Source organism: Ascidiella aspersa, chromosome 3 (genome assembly GCF_963924565.1).
Source record: "Ascidiella aspersa chromosome 3, kaAscAspe10.2, whole genome shotgun sequence".
In the NCBI taxonomy this organism is placed as follows: domain Eukaryota; kingdom Metazoa; phylum Chordata; class Ascidiacea; order Phlebobranchia; family Ascidiidae; genus Ascidiella; species Ascidiella aspersa.
Genome location: NC_139449.1, coordinates 20,232,519 through 20,250,665, shown reverse-complemented (window position 1 = coordinate 20,250,665; position 18,147 = coordinate 20,232,519). Strand labels below are relative to the sequence as shown.

Genomic DNA, 18,147 nt, shown 5'->3' with positions numbered 1-18,147 from the left:
ACGATGTTTTAGCCCAAATGAGTGCCATTGCATGTTTTCATATCATCGAATGTATAACGGCCCTATTTAATTACATTTTTTTTAACTTATGAGATAAACGATAAAAGTCATCTCCCGTTCAAACTATTTTTAATCCATATTTTATACATGACAACGGGCTTGCAAACAGGGGGACTCAAACTTTTTTGCGCGAATCTATAAATGTGTCGAACACGAGCAATTTGTTGTGTGCCCAATGTGAAAACCCTCCTGAATTTACAGTTTAGCGTCAATTCAATCAATTAAACTCAATTTTTTTCGCGCTTCGCGCGACCGACAACAAACTTCACTATGTTCAAGTTGTCTTAGTGATATTTAACTAAGAATTCCGAATTGCTTTTCGTAGGGGGACGAAAGGCCTATGAAAATTTTTAAAGTGGGGCGCGGCTGAAAAAAGTTAAGAACCACCACTGCCATGGACGATGTATAATTTGCCAGCAATAAGCCTAGAATCGCCATTTAAAAACATTGGCCCGCAAGACCAAAAAAATTGTTTTGGGCCCGCGATGAAAAGAAGTTGGACCACGCTGTGGTAGGCTATGTTCTTATTTCTTAACAAAAAATGTCCTCGTTTTGGGCGCGGAAAATATGGTAGCCCTACCTATATCCAACTTTTTAAACAATATATGCGCACTGTATGTCTTTTTATGTGCTTCGGTGCATCCATTCAGAAGTGGAATGTGTAGTGCTAATATTTTTCGTTGGCAAATGCTTCTTGAAATTTCATTAATTAGTCAGAAATGTGTATCGGATCGACCCGATACCATCCTTGTATTGGACGAATGCCGATAACTTGGAATTAGCTCCGATCCGATATTATCGGACATGCCTATTACCAACTAGCAATCGTTTGAAAAATAAAGGCTCCTAATACGACCGTTAATTTGGTTGTGCACCCAGGATTTGGCCAGTGGCTTCCAAACATACCTACCTTTATAAAAAAAAGCCTAATAACAGTAAGCGCGGATCCAGGATTTTTGTTTGTAGTTGGTCATGAAAATTTTCAGGGTTTTGTGCACAAAGTTACGTCATACCGTGACGTCGTAAAACAATTCTTCAAACACCTGCTGCCCAGCGAACTCTTGAGTAAATGTGCAACTGGGATGCAATCTAACCGTACGAAATGCGACAAAAAGTATGTTTGGCACATTGTTTAATTTTAAAATCTTTTTAAATGGCTGTATCGTAAATTTTCAAAAACGATTTCGTAAAACCGTCAATAATATAGTAAAAAACGCGTGTGCAAAAATATTTGTATTAGCATAGTAAAGCTTGGCGAAAAGTACAATCTAGGCGGCAACGGTGCCCCTCCTGTATTAGCCCGTTGTATTTGGTAATATAGCAAATTTTGTTGAGGTTGCTTCACATGCTTTGCTTCATTCAACTTGGGTTTAGAACTTGAACTTTTCAATCGCAAACCCCTAAAACTGGCCAACGGGCCTTTTGATCAACCAATCACACTTTGAGAATATTATAACAAGATTACCATTTTTTTACATGTAGCCTTTGAATCAATTACTAGAACACTAGCAGAGGTTTTTAAACGTTTATGGGTTACGACGCATTACGGCACCCCTAAATTTAAGTTGTTTACTGTAATTTCTCGATAAACAGATTGATTGTGAACTCTGCAATTACATCTGATGACGGGAATAGCAACATTTGGAGGCGCTGGGCAGGTTTAGACAAGTCAGCAGTCGCTGCACGCTCAAATAGGGACTGGCTAGGATGGGGAATCACCATCTTTCGCGATTGCGCAATAATGGTGCATCGCGGAACAACACTAATATAACGTGCAAGTAGATAAACAATGTGCCAACTAAATAAAAGTTTGAAATAATTTTATTTTATACAAAGTCTAATTACATAAAGTTTTTTTTTAAATTGAGTTCTTAATTGGTTTAAAATAATTATATATTTTTGCGGATGAATATCTAAAAGTTATGACCTATATATGAAAGGGAACTTTTCTTGTTGCGCTTCTAAACGTACTAGGTTCACGTTATTAATGAGACAAAGAAAATTATTATTTTCACAAAATCATAAAGTGACTTTTTGTTCGTCACGAATTTTTATTCAAAAAGTACATTATCTGTTTAAAAAGATATAACCCTTAAGGTTTCGTTAGATGTTAAGGCGTTGAGTCATCAGTCATGAGTTTTCTGACATCATAGGAGGGTAGCTATATACGCGTTGGCCGACTGTCGATATTAATTGATAGGGTGATAGCTCCCAATTCTTTTTAAAGGAGGTTGAGCTGAACAACAGAGTAAGCTGAGATTGTACTGTTGATTTTTATTTTATTCGTTCTACTGTTTATGGTTTAACATTTTTGCTTTTAAGTAACCTGTTCTTTGTTCTTTAAAGTAATTGATTGTTTTTAACATGATGCTATCCAACAATGTCTGGTGATCCAAATTTAAATAGTGGAGGTGCTTGTCGAAATCCTATGTCTTCTGAACAAAGCTTTGACTTCACTGATTTATATCAGAATGAAGAGTCATTTGATTTGACCAATTATATGAGTTCAGGAAATTTGGAGCTTTGCAGTGACGACTTATTTCAAAACCTCTTTCCTCCAACTTCACCATCTGAAGAAAACCCAAAGAAACATCAAACTGTTCACGACTTTGACGAAGAACTTGAAAGCTGGTACCAATCTGCAAGTGAGCCTGCATCTAACTGTGCTTCTGCCTGCTCATCAGCTGCTCCATCGCCAGTACCCTTCAACTATTACACGCCACCGGTAACTCCTCAATCAGATCGTAGACCTCTTTCACCTCATCACTTGCAATTTGATGGACTGACCACGCCAATGTCTTCCTCCAGATTCGCAGCGATGCAAGGGGACGACCTGACGGGCAGGCTTAACCTCTCAAAACAATGGTTAAGTGACCCAAATGGTTCTGTTCCAAGTGCAAAAAAAATAGTTGATCAAACAAATCAGGGTGGGCCTGTACCTAGCAATCTACCTGTTGTTGTGAAACCGGATCCAGATGACATAATACAAATCAAGCAGCCGAATATTTTACTTCAAGTGAAAGAAGAAGTACGGCACCCGCCTTTACCCCTGGTTTCCATTTCACAATCTTCAAATATCCAAAACAAACCAATGAAGACCAGTCTAAAACGCCCAGTTGTTGTGTCTGAAAATCCTGGTAGCATCAAGAAAATTAAAACCCTTGAAAAAGGAACAATTGAATATGTTCAGAAGCGAGAGAGAAACAATGTAGCCGTGCGCAGAAGCCGTGATAAAGCAAAAATAAAAGCAATTGAGACACAAAAGAAAGTTGAAGAGTTATCAAATGAAAATTCTCAGTTGCATGAAAGAGTTGCTGAACTTTCCCATGAATTAAACACTTTAAAAAATCTATTAAAATCACTACATCAAGTTGGTGCTTAGTTTTCCATTGTATATACATAGGTGGACATAGTTTTATTGTGCTTTTGTTTTTTTAAGTTCCATAACCCACTTAATGTTCCATTTATTGTGTAAACATATACTGTACTAACAGGTGTCAAACAGTGATATGTTTGGCAATCGATTACATAGATTTTTGAGTATATATACATGGTGATAATAATTCATCTCTTTGTTGGTATGAAATGTTGGGAGCCTTGACATAGTTTTACAATCTTTTTAATTTTACTCTTTCTTTTATTTATTAGTTTTGCTTTCCTTGTTTGTGTAATTGTAGTTAGTCGGTTATAAATCTTAAAAAATTGAATGATTTGCAAACAAATGTTTTTAGTAAAAACAACAACTGGGATTTGTTTGTGTACAGCTTTATCTATAAATAACTTTTAGTTATGCACTGTTATGTGCATAAGAAAACAATTATATATATATATATATAAATATATTTTCAAAATGTGTTATGAATCAGTGTACTGAGTTGTGTTCAAAAACATACATTCTCGTTTCTATGAACTAAATTTTATACTTGTGATTTCACCTTTTTGTGATTGTTTGTAGAATGCTAGCAAATAACGACAAAACATGTTTTAATAAAACCATATCTCTGCATTTAATTTCAGTAAATTGTTTACCATAGTGTGTATATTTATCAGGGTTTCAACTTCTTTGTTTTGTGAAATACAATTCTTTTAAGACAATTTGTGCAGCTGACCTTTTAATTATTGGATTTATTCAAAAGATTTATGTACTACATGATAACTAGTCAGGCAGCTTAGTTTACTTGCAATCTTTGTGAAAGAATGGGTAATAAATTGCAGTGTTGGGATAAATAATTAATCCATTGTGTAAAGAGTTTTCTGAGCAGGAGCAAAGTTCAAATCATAGGTTGCCTACATCTTATATGGGATAGGTTGAAAAATCCTGATATACATTTTGGTTAAAAAGAATTTATTGAAAGTTAAAAAACAGTGATTGTAATAAAATAAATAATTATCAACCAAGTTCTTCTCCGTAAAACACTGTGGTTTGCCCTTCTTTTGTTTTCATAAAAATAAAGCAATTGCTTGCTTTGAACTCTTTACCAGGTATGCATTGTTGGGAATATTTCTGTAAATATAAATTAGGGAGTAATTAACATTTATCCGTAAACCTTTAACAGTGATTTGGATATAATAATTGAAGTAATAGATAAAATAGTGGTAAACTAAACAACAAATAAAAGTTATATATATGTAAATAAATATATTTATCGAAACCTGCAGAAATAATTTTGAGTTCAGTTTAACTTTAGTGGTTTAATTTATGCTTTAATGGAAATGCAATAGGATGCCCAGGCGTAAAAAAATACATATTATTTGAAAAAATACATATTATTACCTAAATTTTGTCATACCTAATAAAAAAGCTCACCTTTAAACAAATGTGGACACAAAGGTTTACTTTTACCAGTACCTCTACACGTTTTCCCCCAAAGGTAATTCTGATAAAAATAGAAAGTAGTATTAAAAATGTTTGAATAATTTAGTTCATATTTCTCTTAAAGTTACATATCTTGATTAATGGATCAAAAGACAAATGTGGAAAATAAATAAGTGCTGGACAAAAAATATTTTTATAAAAACAGCATATTGGAAACAAAACAATAAAAGTTTATTACCATTAGTTCCTCATTACTAAATGGGGTTTAGATCAGTAGGGAAAGCACAGCATTGGCGAAACAATAGATCACATGGCCTTACCTCGAGTTGCAGTCAGGTGATTTTTGAGAACTCCTGTCATGTGACGTTTTTCTAATGACTCCTGGTAATTATACAACACAATACCAACTTAAAAACACCATAATCAGCATTATGTCACCTAACCTTAGATTCAAGAAGAGGGATAAACACAAACCTGAAACACTTGCACATGTCCCTGTCTTTGTATTCTCAGAGATATTACACATTTTTTTCATTTCCAAGTGGTGCAAAGAATCTACCAGTTTACTAGTAACCCAGGGAAATAGTGCAATTCTTGGATGCTTTATTTGATTGATTTTCTCATTTTTGCTTTTGTACAGTATGTGGAGAATGCTATAGGTATCCATAGTCATTTTACCATCTGTAAATTTGAGCAGTATAATTTGCAATTTTTTTATGTTGAAATTACATTTTTAGGGTATGTCAAATGGTTTGAAAATTAAAAATATTTTAATATTTTGTGTCCAAGTTGATATAAAAAAAGAGAGTCACTAACCAATTTGATAAATAACATCCTTCATAAGGATGCAGTCTCCTATGTGCATTCTATCCTTAATAATGTCTTTGTCATGTAAATAAATGGTAAATATATATCTTGCTATATTTACTATGCACAATACAGCAGGTAGTTCAACATCTCCATTATTCTGAGAGCTTGGAAAATGGAAGTTGGTTACTCTTCCACAAATAGAAACTCTAAAAATAATTTGTGATTAATTAGGTATAAAGTAAATGAACTATTTTTTTCTGAATAAAATAATATGCCTGAAAGTTTATGATAAAACAAGCAATTCTGGGTTCACATTAAGCTATTAAGAGTACAAAACCTAAAAAGGAAAAAAGTTGTTTGTGTTTAAGGTAAATAAAGTTCACTGCGATGAGATAACCACTAACTAAAATACAACAAAATATAAAGCACAACCACACTAACACTTATAACTTTTACAGTCAATTAAACTTTGAAATAATTTACCATTCGCTTACACTCCAAGTCTAAACAACTCTTAATTGTCCTAAATAGACAAATTTCACCTTAAATTTTGCGCCAGACCATCTTGATATAGACTTGACACCTGTTTTGGGTGTTGATACAAAACATCAGTGTCTGTTAATCCAGAAATCGATGGACGATTTAAAGCTCCAAACAGTTCTTCACTATTTATAGACATTGAATATTCTGAGATTGTAGAATGACCATGTTTAGCTTGCAAGATATAGCAAAAGCTGGGTGGAATGAAGTTCTCCTGTGATTGCTTGCGGGACAAAATAAACCAAACTTTACATAGAAAACTCAATTCTATATTGAAGCACCAATTTCTTTCAAACAAATGTGTAAATTATTTCTTGACATACAGTTCTTTTTTAAACCCTGTAACTTACAGTTGTGTCTGATTGTGACTGGCTACTTTGGACTTGCATTAATCCATGGCCCTCATAGTTCCAGACTGAATCAATCAGAGTAAACAATCTGGGTGATCTAAAAAATGTGTTTAACTGGTCTCTTACTTTATATTTGAACAACTAAACTATCACACAGTCAAAATCAATTTGTAAATTGCACTACACAATACATATGCTAAAGGCTTATTAAGTAACTTAGTTACAGATAATTATACCTGGGTTGTACGCCTTGACCAAATAACATGTCCCAAAACGCAAATAACTAGTAATGTTGCAAAACAAATTTGGCTAATGTATAAACAACAAACTTACTTCATTTTAGTGACCCTTCCTTTGAGACAAAGATTGTTAAACAAAACCCTATGACCTTCTGCATTTTGTAATAAGCAGCTCCAGTTTGAATGTTCGGTAAGCGCACCATCTACCTCAAGCTCAAAAAACACTCCAAATGCATCTTCACATAGTGCCGTCCACCTACATGAAACATAAAAAACTTTTGAGGTGTACTGATACCTCAGAATCAGAGTTAAAAGTATAAATTTAATACTACATTATAAAAATACCCATATGCAGTTTATATATTTTTTTCCGAACACCTTACCTTAACCATCACTATGTTAAGATTTAAAAATGTTGAACTTAGTGAAACTTTATTGTAAAAGTCCAATAGACTTGTTTGCCAACCTTCTAATGCCAGTAGAATCTTGCTGTTGATAAATTCTCTGTACAGTTGCTGCTATTGAAATATTGTATTTGTTGTTTACATCCTCCAAAGCTTTCAGTAAACTTTCACAGTCAACCATTAAAAGTTGTTCATATTTTTCAGAATCATTTTGCAATTTCAGATTATTAGACTGATGAAGAAGTTTCTTAAAAGAAAAAAAAGAGCACAAAACATTAAAATACTGTTCACATACAAATGTCTGTTTGAAGACTTAAAAAACAGTAAAATGATATTAAAAAATATTTCACAGTTTTATTTCTTGTAATAAAAAATCATTTTGAATCCCATATTAATGGTTTGTAGATTTTTTTAATTATATAAAATTCCATCTACAAAATCTTTTTAAATTTTGATTTTAACTTTAGTAATTTTAATCCTAATTTTAGACTATGTTGCTGTTACATATTATTACACTAAGTAAAATAAGATCGGTATTATGTTATGCATCACTATCTAACTGGGTTATGAGATATCACATATTCCAAATAGATACATTTTTTGACTCCAGTTCAGAAGAGGTCTGCACTTGAATGTGATGTACACTGAGAAGAACTGGGAAATTGTGTTCTTTGAGAAGCATTGTTTTCCTGAAATTCAGTGCAAAACAAATAAAAAGAAACCAACAAAAAACATTGTTATCTGACCAGTTAGCTATGTATATTAAAATTTACCATGGAGGAAATATAGTGAATTTTGAACTAATATTTAAATTTGCTTCAACAACGGCTTCATGCTGCAGCAACATGGTATAAAAATCTTCATAGTTTTGTAATTTGTTACCTTGTTTGCACACCTGAAAGAAATAAGAAGCCTTTTACATTAAACTTTTTATACAATTTACATTAATGTTCAGCTCCAAACAGGTTTTTACCAGCTCTTATTTTTGAACAAAATTGAATAAACACACAAATAAAAACATACCCGACATTCCAAAATGTGAATTGTACCTTCCTTGTGATGGGACAAAACTTTTAAGTTAAGGCGACACTGAAAAGCTAAAATATGTTTTCAGATTTTATATACTTTTTTTAAAAGAGCATCTTTAAGCTAAAATGGCACCTACCATCACTTTTCACAAAAGACAAATCCTTTATTTGGTGCTGAAATCGAACCTTTTGGCTTTTCTCTTGTCTTAGCACTTGTTGAAATTGTTCTGCAAGACCACCACTGTAATCAAGATTTTTTATAGAAAACTTTACATTGTACATTTAGAGAAGTACAGTTGTAAAAAAATGCTTTTTGCAATTTTGTTATGCATAAAAGTGAATTCATGTTGTAAGGAACAAGGCTGAAAGAGTTTGTTCTTCTTATCAATTATCAATAAGCTAACATCGTGTCAATCAAAAAAGCTTATGCCAGAGTATTTAAAAAAATAAACCTAGTGGCACAACACAACCCAGGTATGTTAAAACTATAGTGCAGTGCCTTTACCTGCTGGTAATTTAACAAAGTGTTTATTATGTTTTATACCTGACAAACTTCTGTTTCTTGGTGGAATCATATATGCTAGTTTGCAAATCTGGGCAGATTTTCGAGCAGCTTAAAGCCATGTTGTTTTCATCAATTTTCTCAACTACAGAATTTATCCAGGAAGAGCCTTTTTGATTACGATAGCGAACAGAAGATGTAGGTTCATTGTCATCTAATGATAGTTCTTGTGTTGAAGGCGGCTCAGATATTTCAAGTGGTTGATCACTTTGCCTGTCCTATTAAAATTATAAAATTAATGTGTTGTCCATTTTTATGTTTACAGATTCAGTGGTAATAGGAAGACTATCGTTTTTGAAATGTACACCACGGTAATATAAAATCGATTTTTTAGCCAAATGCATTTTACTAGGTGGTCAATAAGAGGTTTAGTAGAAAATAAAATAACAATAAATTGAAAACACCTAACTACAAATCTTATATAATTGCAACCAATAAAGAAATTGTCTAACTACCGATTCAACTGATTGCGTGGTAACCATTTCAATGACATCATCATCAGTCAAAGTCCCATTAGTATCTGTTGCCATCCTATTAATTGTTGTTATTGTTTCTTCATCACTGTCTTCCTGCAAAATAAATAGGCTTAACATTTTATCGACATGGAAAATGTTGTGTTGCTAAACATAAACAACAGTAAAACATATGTATTTAAAAACAGATTTTAGCATTTTGAATTAATCAATCATTATTAATGACGACTGGATGGAAAATTACTGAATTATTAAAAAAGTAAAATTTAAACTAGAATTACATTATAGTTTGTAATCAGAATGTAATGACAAACATTCCTGTGCTAATTTTTTTACAATCTTAGTCAAGTCTATGCAATTTAGACATATGCTATTACAGCTGTGTCAACCAAATAGAATTCATTCACTATTTTTGTTGCAAATGAGTGACTAAAAATGCCATTGGACAAAGTAGAGGAACAACAGTGGTTGAAATTTTTTTAACATGATAAGTTTAAGATCTATATATAGTAATAAATAGATTTAAATACCAGTGGCATAGCAAGTGGAGTTGAATCCATATCAGATCGAACAGGATTGCTTTCATCATTTGAATGTATGGAGAAGTGGCTTAAATGAGTAAACGATATACTGTCCAGACAGCCTGCAGTACATTAATGTATTGTATATATATTAGAAAAATTGACTTAAAAATATTATTCATAAAGAAAGCATTTAACAAACCTGGGGTTATGGGACTTAAGGGAAGAAGTGATGGTCTTCTTAGCCGTTTTCTGACAGAGGAGAAACGATTTTGTGTTAGTATTGGGCTGCCTAAAAAAATGTTAGATTATTAAGTGTGCAACAATTTATAAATATTTTGTAAGTAATAAATGTGTTCACCTGATGGCGTGCTTCTTAAAACACTTCCACAGGGGCCCATCGCTTTCTTTGTTGAACTGACCATAACAGGGCTAAGACAAATTCCTATGTTCATGTAATAAATAAACAATAACATGTATTTTCAATACTAGTATGATGATTGTTAAAACATACCATTCTTCTTGATTTTACTGTTGTTATTTTCTTCATCTACTTCTTCACTGGAAGTTCCAGATATTTCTTGTGAAATTGCTTCTATATTTATTACTTCTGCTACAAATAATATTGTTTTATGTTGATGGACTATTATTTTATAGAACACAGCAATTTCACAGCACAAGAAAACAAATAATGTTCTAAAATTACTGGCACATCTTTTTCGTTGTTTTCTTTTGGGAGATGTTGATCGAAGAAGCAGGTCTGAAAAATTTCTATCATAGTTTTCCCATGAATTTTCAGTTTGTTTGACAAGTGATCGCCTTTTCATTTTCACTGTATTTAAACTAACCTAACACAATAAACTCATATTAACAAATCAATCAATTTTTTCTCTAAAAATAATACAATAAACTATTTAATTTGATTTTTAACGACAGAATCAGTACATAAAAAATAATACTCTGGCATATTCTAATAATTTTTTTATGCCGAAAAAGAGATTTTTACTACCCATGACTTCTGCTTATCAATTTAAAAACATAAATAACTAAAATTGTTATTGAAGTGTTAAACAACTCAAGTGTTTAGCAAAAACAGGTTGCCAGTATTGCAATAAAACACAGATCGAAGAACAGCCTAATTTTTTTTTTTGGGGGGGGAGAGGGGTATAGAGGTTATTTATGCTAGTAACCCATGGTCGACCAACAATAACAAACATATACACCAACTGTATGTTTGTATATATTAAAAAAAATATCCTTAGTTTTGGATTCTTGGTAACATGATCTTTACACCTTTAAATTTTGTTTATTTGACCATAGTTATGCAATCATTCGGTATCAGATCACAATTCCTTATTCCAAAGTATCAGGTACCATTTTTATCTGTATTGGAATAAAACACAAATTAGCGTAAATCTCTGGTCCACACCATTTAAAGCACTACACAATATCATATCAAAATAATTATTTTATCAATTGTACAATTGTTCTCCTGGCAAAATTTTATTAAAATGCTAACTTTACGACCACCAATTCGGGCAATCTTCTTCAGGGCAATAAAATTGTAACTAAAGGCGAAAACATATATATATAACCACAAAAAAAAAAAACAACAACTTTTTTACCTTTTCAAAAAAAATCTATTCCACACATATTAAAATTGAAGAAAGATCACAGGCACTTAGGCAGTGAACTGCTATGAACAAAAACTGTGATTAGGCACTTGCCCGCTCGCAACATTGGCTGTTCTTATCATACCTACTGTGATCAATTTGTTCAGCTGTGGCCATAACTAAGTCAATATGCAGAAGTAAAAAGGAATGTAAATAATTGGTGAAAAACTATAGGTAGGACGGACATTCACAAATAGCGCATCACATTTTCGGAAACTGTTATTGTGTTTAGGCAAAGGTTGATCGGAAGACACTTTTCCAAATGGAGAGTGCAATTTCTTTCCTTTGTATACCTGCATTAGTAAATTGCACCTCTCATTTTCGGAAAAGAATCTGAATTATATTGGATTCAGAACTTTAGGTGTGTGTAAAACGTTGATTGCACACCTGCACACTCCAAGATTTCTGTTCTTCACACATTGGGCGTTATTCTTTGGCCCCCCTCCCCCCTTAAACAAAAACAGCACAGTCTGTGATATACCAATAAATTAGGGTTCCTCTCCGGGAATGTTGCGACGGAAAATTCCCGGGATTTCCCGCGAAATAACCATCCCAAATCCCGGGATTTTTTTATAATCCCAGTTATTCGTCAACATAGCAAAACTTAAAAAAAATTGTTATTTTTGATTGATATAAAAAAAATTTTCTAAACCTATTAAAGTTGTTGCCTGAGTTCCTTTATTTGCGCTTACCAGGGGTATAAAACCTAATTTTTATCAATAAAAATGCGTTGCATGCGCATATTTTCTAAATAAAAAAAAAGGGGTGCAGCCTTTAGTCGAGAAACAACCATACACCAATGCTTGCTCAATCTGTTAGTACAAGCAACTTCAATTGAAGGGAATTCACAGTACCATATCATTATCCAATGAAACCTGAACACACAAATGTATGTGAATCCCCTTCAATTGAAGTTGCTTGTACTAACAGATTGAGCAAGCATTGGCATATGGTTGTTTCTCGACTCGTTCCCTTCTGAGCCTGCATAGCTCAGTTGGTAGAGCGACGGTCCCGGCTTGACTGGAGGTCGTGAGTTCGAACCTCACTGCAGGCTAGTTGTTTTTCTAGTCTGCCCTGCTTGCATCATTGATCGACAGATTCGGTGAAGAGTCTGCAATGGCTTTCGGTATACTAATAGCTGCTATACTACCAGATAATGAATTTGCTTTGCCTCAATAATAACAATTATATGCTGCTGTAGTACCTAACAGAGAGCATGCAAAACACATTGTGATATAATAATAAAGAACACTTTCAGTCATAATATAAGGTAACAAGGTTGCCTTACTTGAAGAAGATCTGTACTGTTAAGTGGGCTTGTCTCATAACTTGCTCAAATGCTCAAAGTAAGTATATGAATTTCACCCCTAACTTAAATGTCTTTGGTTGAAATTATTATTACCAACTCATACGTTCTGGTTAACACAGTTAGCAAAAAGTATTTTTCGTAAGGATATTGTTGCTTTTTAGGTTTTATTGTGTGTTCCCCTTAAAAGTGATAGCGCACAACGTAGATAGTTCTTAACTCGTTTGCAGCATAAATGAAACGATTTATTTATTTACTCACACACAAGGCACATATTGAATCGCCTCAGTCATTCGTTTTTAGCAAAAACTATACTGTACCGGTACTGGGTCTGTATCACTGTTAGCCTTACAAAAATGTAACCTTAAAAAAATGAGGGCCGAATTTTTCAAGGGCCAAAGGCTATAGCCTTATTAACCTATTGGTTAATCCGGCCCTGAATGAAGGGGAGATATGGGCCAGTGGATCACGTCACGTTTGACGTTTTTGCATCTGCAGGTTTTATTTGCGTTGAGAAATAGGATTTAGAGGTTGTAACATGAAGTTTTATTCCCCTTCAATACACCACAGCATTCATCAGGATTCCCGGGATTCCAGGAAATTTTTATTTTTTAATCCTGTTTCCCGGAGTTGAATAAATCCGGAAAAAAAAGGAACCCGACAGTAAATATGTCAAAACAAAGACAGTAAAATCTCTTGAAAATGTTAAGCTATTTAGCTGCTATACTACCAGATAATTAATTTGCTTTGCCTCAATAATAACAATTATATGCTGCTGTAGTACATAACAGAGAGCATGCAAAACACATTGTGATATAATAATAAGGAACACTTCAGTCATAATATAAGGTAACAAGGTTGATTTGCTTGAAGAAGATCTGTACTGTAAGTGGGCTTGTCTCATAACTTGCTCAAATGCTCAAAGTAAGTAAATGAATTTCACACCCAACTTAAATGTCTTTGGTTGAAATTATTATTACCAACTCGTTCTGGTTAGCACAGTTAGCAAAAAGTATTTTTCCGGTTAGATTTTTTTAGCAAGTTTCATGACGTTCTGGACAAAAAATAACATGGTGCTTGATGCAATAGATAATTTGTGCATAGTATCAAGTTTAAACACATTGTAAAAGCGTAGACCCGGCGGAAATACGATTTCTTAAGAACCGGTAATATTTTGGTTGAATTGCAGTGACGTATTTAATGTTGTAGAACCCCCATATGAGAAGCAGGCGTGGGTCCAGGAATTTTGTTTGAGGAAGCCATTATTGTTTTTTAATATTGACGTCAAAAAATCATACAAACTATGGCGTATGGATACCCAGTTATATCTGAAAAATAAATTATTGAATAATAATATTTTATCACAAAATAGGGAATGTCCCTCACAGGCAACATTGTTGATTGTTGATTCTCATAGAAAGAGACTAATTTGTTTCAAACTAACTCGCAAATTTAATGATAACGCTTTATAATTCCACACTATTTTGAAAACACTGAGCGTAAAACCCTAAGCAAAAGTGATGACTTGAGTTCAGCGTCAGACAAATCCGTAACTTATTTAAAATATAAATTGCTTACTGTCAAACTGCGACAATAAACGCGATATTTCGTGAATTCTGCCCAAATGTTGAACATACTGCAAGAGGTTTTAAACTTGAAAGTCTTTACTGGAAATGCACTACATGGTCCTGCACGTTCGGGAGCAATAAATTTTATAACATGTGATGTTTTTTTGCGTTTACGTGTAGCCTGGCCGTCCTTTGACATGTAGGGGATATGTGGGACCATTGGATGACGTTTGACGTTTTTGCATCTGTAGGTTTTATTTGCGTCGTAAAATAGGATTTAGAGGTCGTAACGTGAAGTTTTATTCATCCTTCAACAAATCACAGCATTTAACTCAAAATGTAAGAAGAGAAAAGTTAATAAATGCATCTACATTCTACTTATTTAACCAATTAGTCGAAAGTTTGAATTAAACTAACTTATTTGGTCATTGGAAAGCTTGTTTTTGGACTCCGTCGAGGTATTTTTTGTATTCGACTCTGTTTTGTCACTACATTCGCTGATTTCTAGATTTTTATTCTGATAATGCGTTGCTATTATTTGCCAAATACGTTAATATGGCATACATAGCCTAGCTGAATATTGACCTAAAAGTTGACCTTGAGTATCTCGTAGCATACCTTGCGCGTTTCACGGTGAAATGTTCTTTTGCAAACTCTTTAAGGAAATTGGGAAATCTCCGCAACTAGGCGAAGGTTATTGCTAAGTAATTGGCTGCCCGAAAAAACGCTGACGCCGCACCACATAGCTACATAATATATAAAGCAGCACAGTAATTGTTTCGTCACAGCGACAGGCCTTTATCCAATTTTGCCACTCGCAAGCGTACGATTATGCGTAAAACTTGCGATTAAAAGTAATAAAAGCTGGATACAATATTCTACTTTGAACATCCACCCCATCCGTCAGAAATCAGTGCAGTTCTAAGCAAAAAGGTCTACGACAATCAGTGCATTCAAAGGATCAAAAAGTCCGACTTAGACTTTGAGGTCTTGGACAATGCACTAATTTGCATTAACAAATGTGCATAAGAAGATTAAGTTTAACAATACTTGACCCAACCAAACCCAAACGCTAACCAGCGCCCTAACCCAAATAATGTGCGATAATTTAATAATTATAACGCTTCAGGCCCCAATACCTCAATTTGTGACGTAATAATCTTAAATACAATGGACGAGAAACCATCCGAGTTTGGGCTTTTTTCCCCAGCATTTAAAGAATTATTAAAATTACGCACATTATTTGGGTTAGGATTCGGGTTAGCGTTAGGGTTTAGGTGGGTCAAGTGTTATTAATCCTATCTCATATTTTTTGTTATCTTTTCTGAACTTTTAATGAATATATTTAATTTATCTTCGCCGGGAGTTTACCTAAAGGTCCAAATCAGTGCATTGCCAGGACCTCAAGGTCTAAAAGTCTAGACTTTTCTGCCATTGGATGCCCTGATTGTCGTAGACCTTTTTGCTTAGAAATGCATTGATTTCTAACGGATCGGGTGGAACATCCTTATTGGCGAGTAAATTGTAGAAGCCATTTTGTCATATTGTGTTTACACAGAGAATTTTTGTTTTTAATCGATGTGTCGTAACGGAAAATTTTCAGTAAAAATCTATGGCCTAAATTCTTTGTAACCATATGTAATGTTTACGTCACTCCTTGCAGCCAATGTGCAAACGATAAGCGGAAAGTTTTCGGTAAAATTCCGTTACGTAGATTTCTTGCAACGAATGCCTTGTTACACCAATTTTTATGCGTCAGAGCTGAATGTGATGTTACGTATATCCGTTTAATGTGAGCGCTTTGTTTTGAAATTCGCCTTATTGTCAACAATCCATTATTTTAGAATCGAACGCCAGTTACGTCACAATGTAGATCGAAGCGCTTTTGTTCAAGCCATATTTGGACAAAAATATTATTTCCGTCTATAAGAGTCGAGAGAAAAAGGTTTAGACCACGCCTTGTTATCACGTGATATTTTGTTAAGTATTATAAGAATTGATGACGTAAATCTTTCTTTATCGCAGAAATTTTCTTAACTGATTCTCGTCTATAAATAGCGTGTTCAATCAATATGAGAAAAAAAGGAGAGAGAGAGAGGCTTATATAGCTACTACTCAGACAGCAAACTCGAGTGCTTTTGTGACTGAACCAGATAGAGGCTTTTATAGCTTCTACTCAGACAGCAAAATTGACTGTTCATGTATCTGAACTAAAGGAAAGAATTGGACCTGAATGGCCTCACGAAGACAGGCCATCTCAAATCTTGTAGGAGTGTGGTCGATTCATCTTGGCAATTATATAAATGAAGACTCATTAATCTGACGCACACCTCTACAAAATTAAAGAACGTACGTGTCAGAAAACTAAGTTGTAATACGTTACAAGACAGGTCATAATTAAAATCCCAAATTTATGTTAACAGGTAAATTTTATAAATAAAGACACTTGTGTAGTTGGGTTTTGCAAACTGCGACCTAAGTAGAGAGTTATGCCCGTGGCCCCCCAATGATCTCTTCGTGGCCCCCAAGGGAACCGATGGCCATAATTTTACTTTTTCTCCTCAAAATTCGTTTTAATGTTTCAAATCTTCAAGTATCTGTTTTAAATGGAAAGAGGAAAAAAGCTCCCGAGCCACTGGTCCCTATGACCCACTGGTTCCACATCTTACCTATTACAATGTAGCCTATATTTAAAATTACATTTCCTTGCCCTACAGCTAGCGTACGTATAGTCGTATAGGTTGGCCGTTAGTTCAGACTAACTAAACGCGTTTTGCTTCTAGCGTTAGCGTTGTCCAGTTCACGCTTAATGGGTTGCCAGCGTCCAAAACCCGTCAGAATAAGACCTAAATGGCCAGAATCAGGCCTAAACAACACTTTACCTAACCTCAACCCCCACCCCTAAGTACATCACTAATTCCCTTAATAATTTTAACCCCTCCAATGCAAAAACAGCGCCGCCTTAATGGCGCCGATCAAACTAGGACTAGGGCGTCCAAACGTCGACACCAAAACGGCCCATGCCAGACCTAACACAGCGCCCGATCGACCCATACCCTCTTTCTACAGTTTCAGGCGTTATTTTGGCCATTTAGGCAATATTACGATGAATTTAGGACGTATTTTGAGAGATGTAGGACTGTAGGTCTTATACAGACGATTTTTATCTTCTGTTCTGGGCAGTAATCTGCGTATTTGGCTTTATTATGTCATTAGTCTCTTAAGACTATGGGTTTATAGATTTTTCTGATTTAGGTATTGTTGCTTTTTAGGTTTTATTGTGTGTTCCCCTTAAAGGTGATAGCACAGAACGTAGATAGTTCTTAACTCGTTTGCAGCATAAATAAAACGATTTATTTATCTACTCACAAACAAGGCAATTGACTCGACTCAGTCATTAGTTTTTAAGCAAAAACTGTACTGTACCAGTAGTAGATCTGTATCACTATCAGCCTTACAAAAATGTAACCTTAAAAAATTGAGGGCCGCATTTTTCCAGGGCCTAAGGCTATAGCCTTATTGGTTAATCCGGCCCTCCGTTGTTTGCCGCTGATTGTGTCTGAAACGGTTTAACTTAATGCTTCCCACAATAACACTATCACCCAGTAAGAACACGGTCTGTGTGAAAGCTACATTGAATCGACTGGCGTGGTATAAATTTTTATCGCTATTATTTGCGTAACTGTAAAAAATAAAATACAATTCTTTGCCTTGTGAGATTAAATTACTCTTTCTACGGTACACATTTTTTTGTACAATGCAAAAAAGTTTGTAGCAAACAAGCAATGTTGTGTGCT

The 18,147-nt window shown here is 34.1% G+C and overlaps 2 protein-coding genes and 1 non-coding gene across 4 annotated transcripts; 2 read left to right on the top strand and 1 right to left on the bottom strand.

Moving 5' to 3' along the window:
* The first annotated feature begins 2,095 nt into the window (after positions 1–2,095).
* Positions 2,096–4,138, top strand: LOC146160690 (uncharacterized). The gene has a single exon (XM_083384258.1). The coding sequence runs from the start codon at positions 2,441–2,443 to the stop codon at positions 3,440–3,442; it is 1,002 nt and encodes a 333-aa protein (XP_083240384.1). The 5' UTR covers positions 2,096–2,440; the 3' UTR covers positions 3,443–4,138.
* Positions 4,139–4,395: 257 nt separating this feature from the next.
* LOC146160689 (uncharacterized) lies at positions 4,396–10,738 on the bottom strand. Of its 2 annotated transcripts, XM_083384551.1 has the most exons (20): positions 10,510–10,738; positions 10,318–10,416; positions 10,165–10,248; positions 10,006–10,095; positions 9,813–9,925; positions 9,265–9,378; positions 8,792–9,027; positions 8,385–8,488; positions 8,243–8,316; positions 7,993–8,114; positions 7,815–7,908; positions 7,282–7,466; positions 6,910–7,071; positions 6,577–6,673; positions 6,229–6,449; positions 5,693–5,892; positions 5,351–5,557; positions 5,197–5,257; positions 4,868–4,937; positions 4,396–4,564 (listed from the first exon to the last, which is right to left on the bottom strand). In XM_083384551.1, exons 1-20 carry the CDS (start codon positions 10,628–10,630, stop codon positions 4,451–4,453), a joined length of 2,568 nt encoding a protein of 855 aa, XP_083240677.1. In that variant the 5' UTR covers positions 10,631–10,738; the 3' UTR covers positions 4,396–4,450. The 2 variants fall into 2 exon arrangements, with proteins under 2 accessions (XP_083240677.1, XP_083240676.1); XM_083384550.1 differs by having other exon boundaries at positions 10,318–10,738.
* A 1,717-nt stretch (positions 10,739–12,455) lies between these two features.
* On the top strand, positions 12,456–12,530 carry Trnaq-uug (transfer RNA glutamine (anticodon UUG)). The gene has a single exon. It is a non-coding gene; the product is annotated as a tRNA-Gln (tRNA).
* The last annotated feature ends 5,617 nt before the right edge of the window (positions 12,531–18,147 follow it).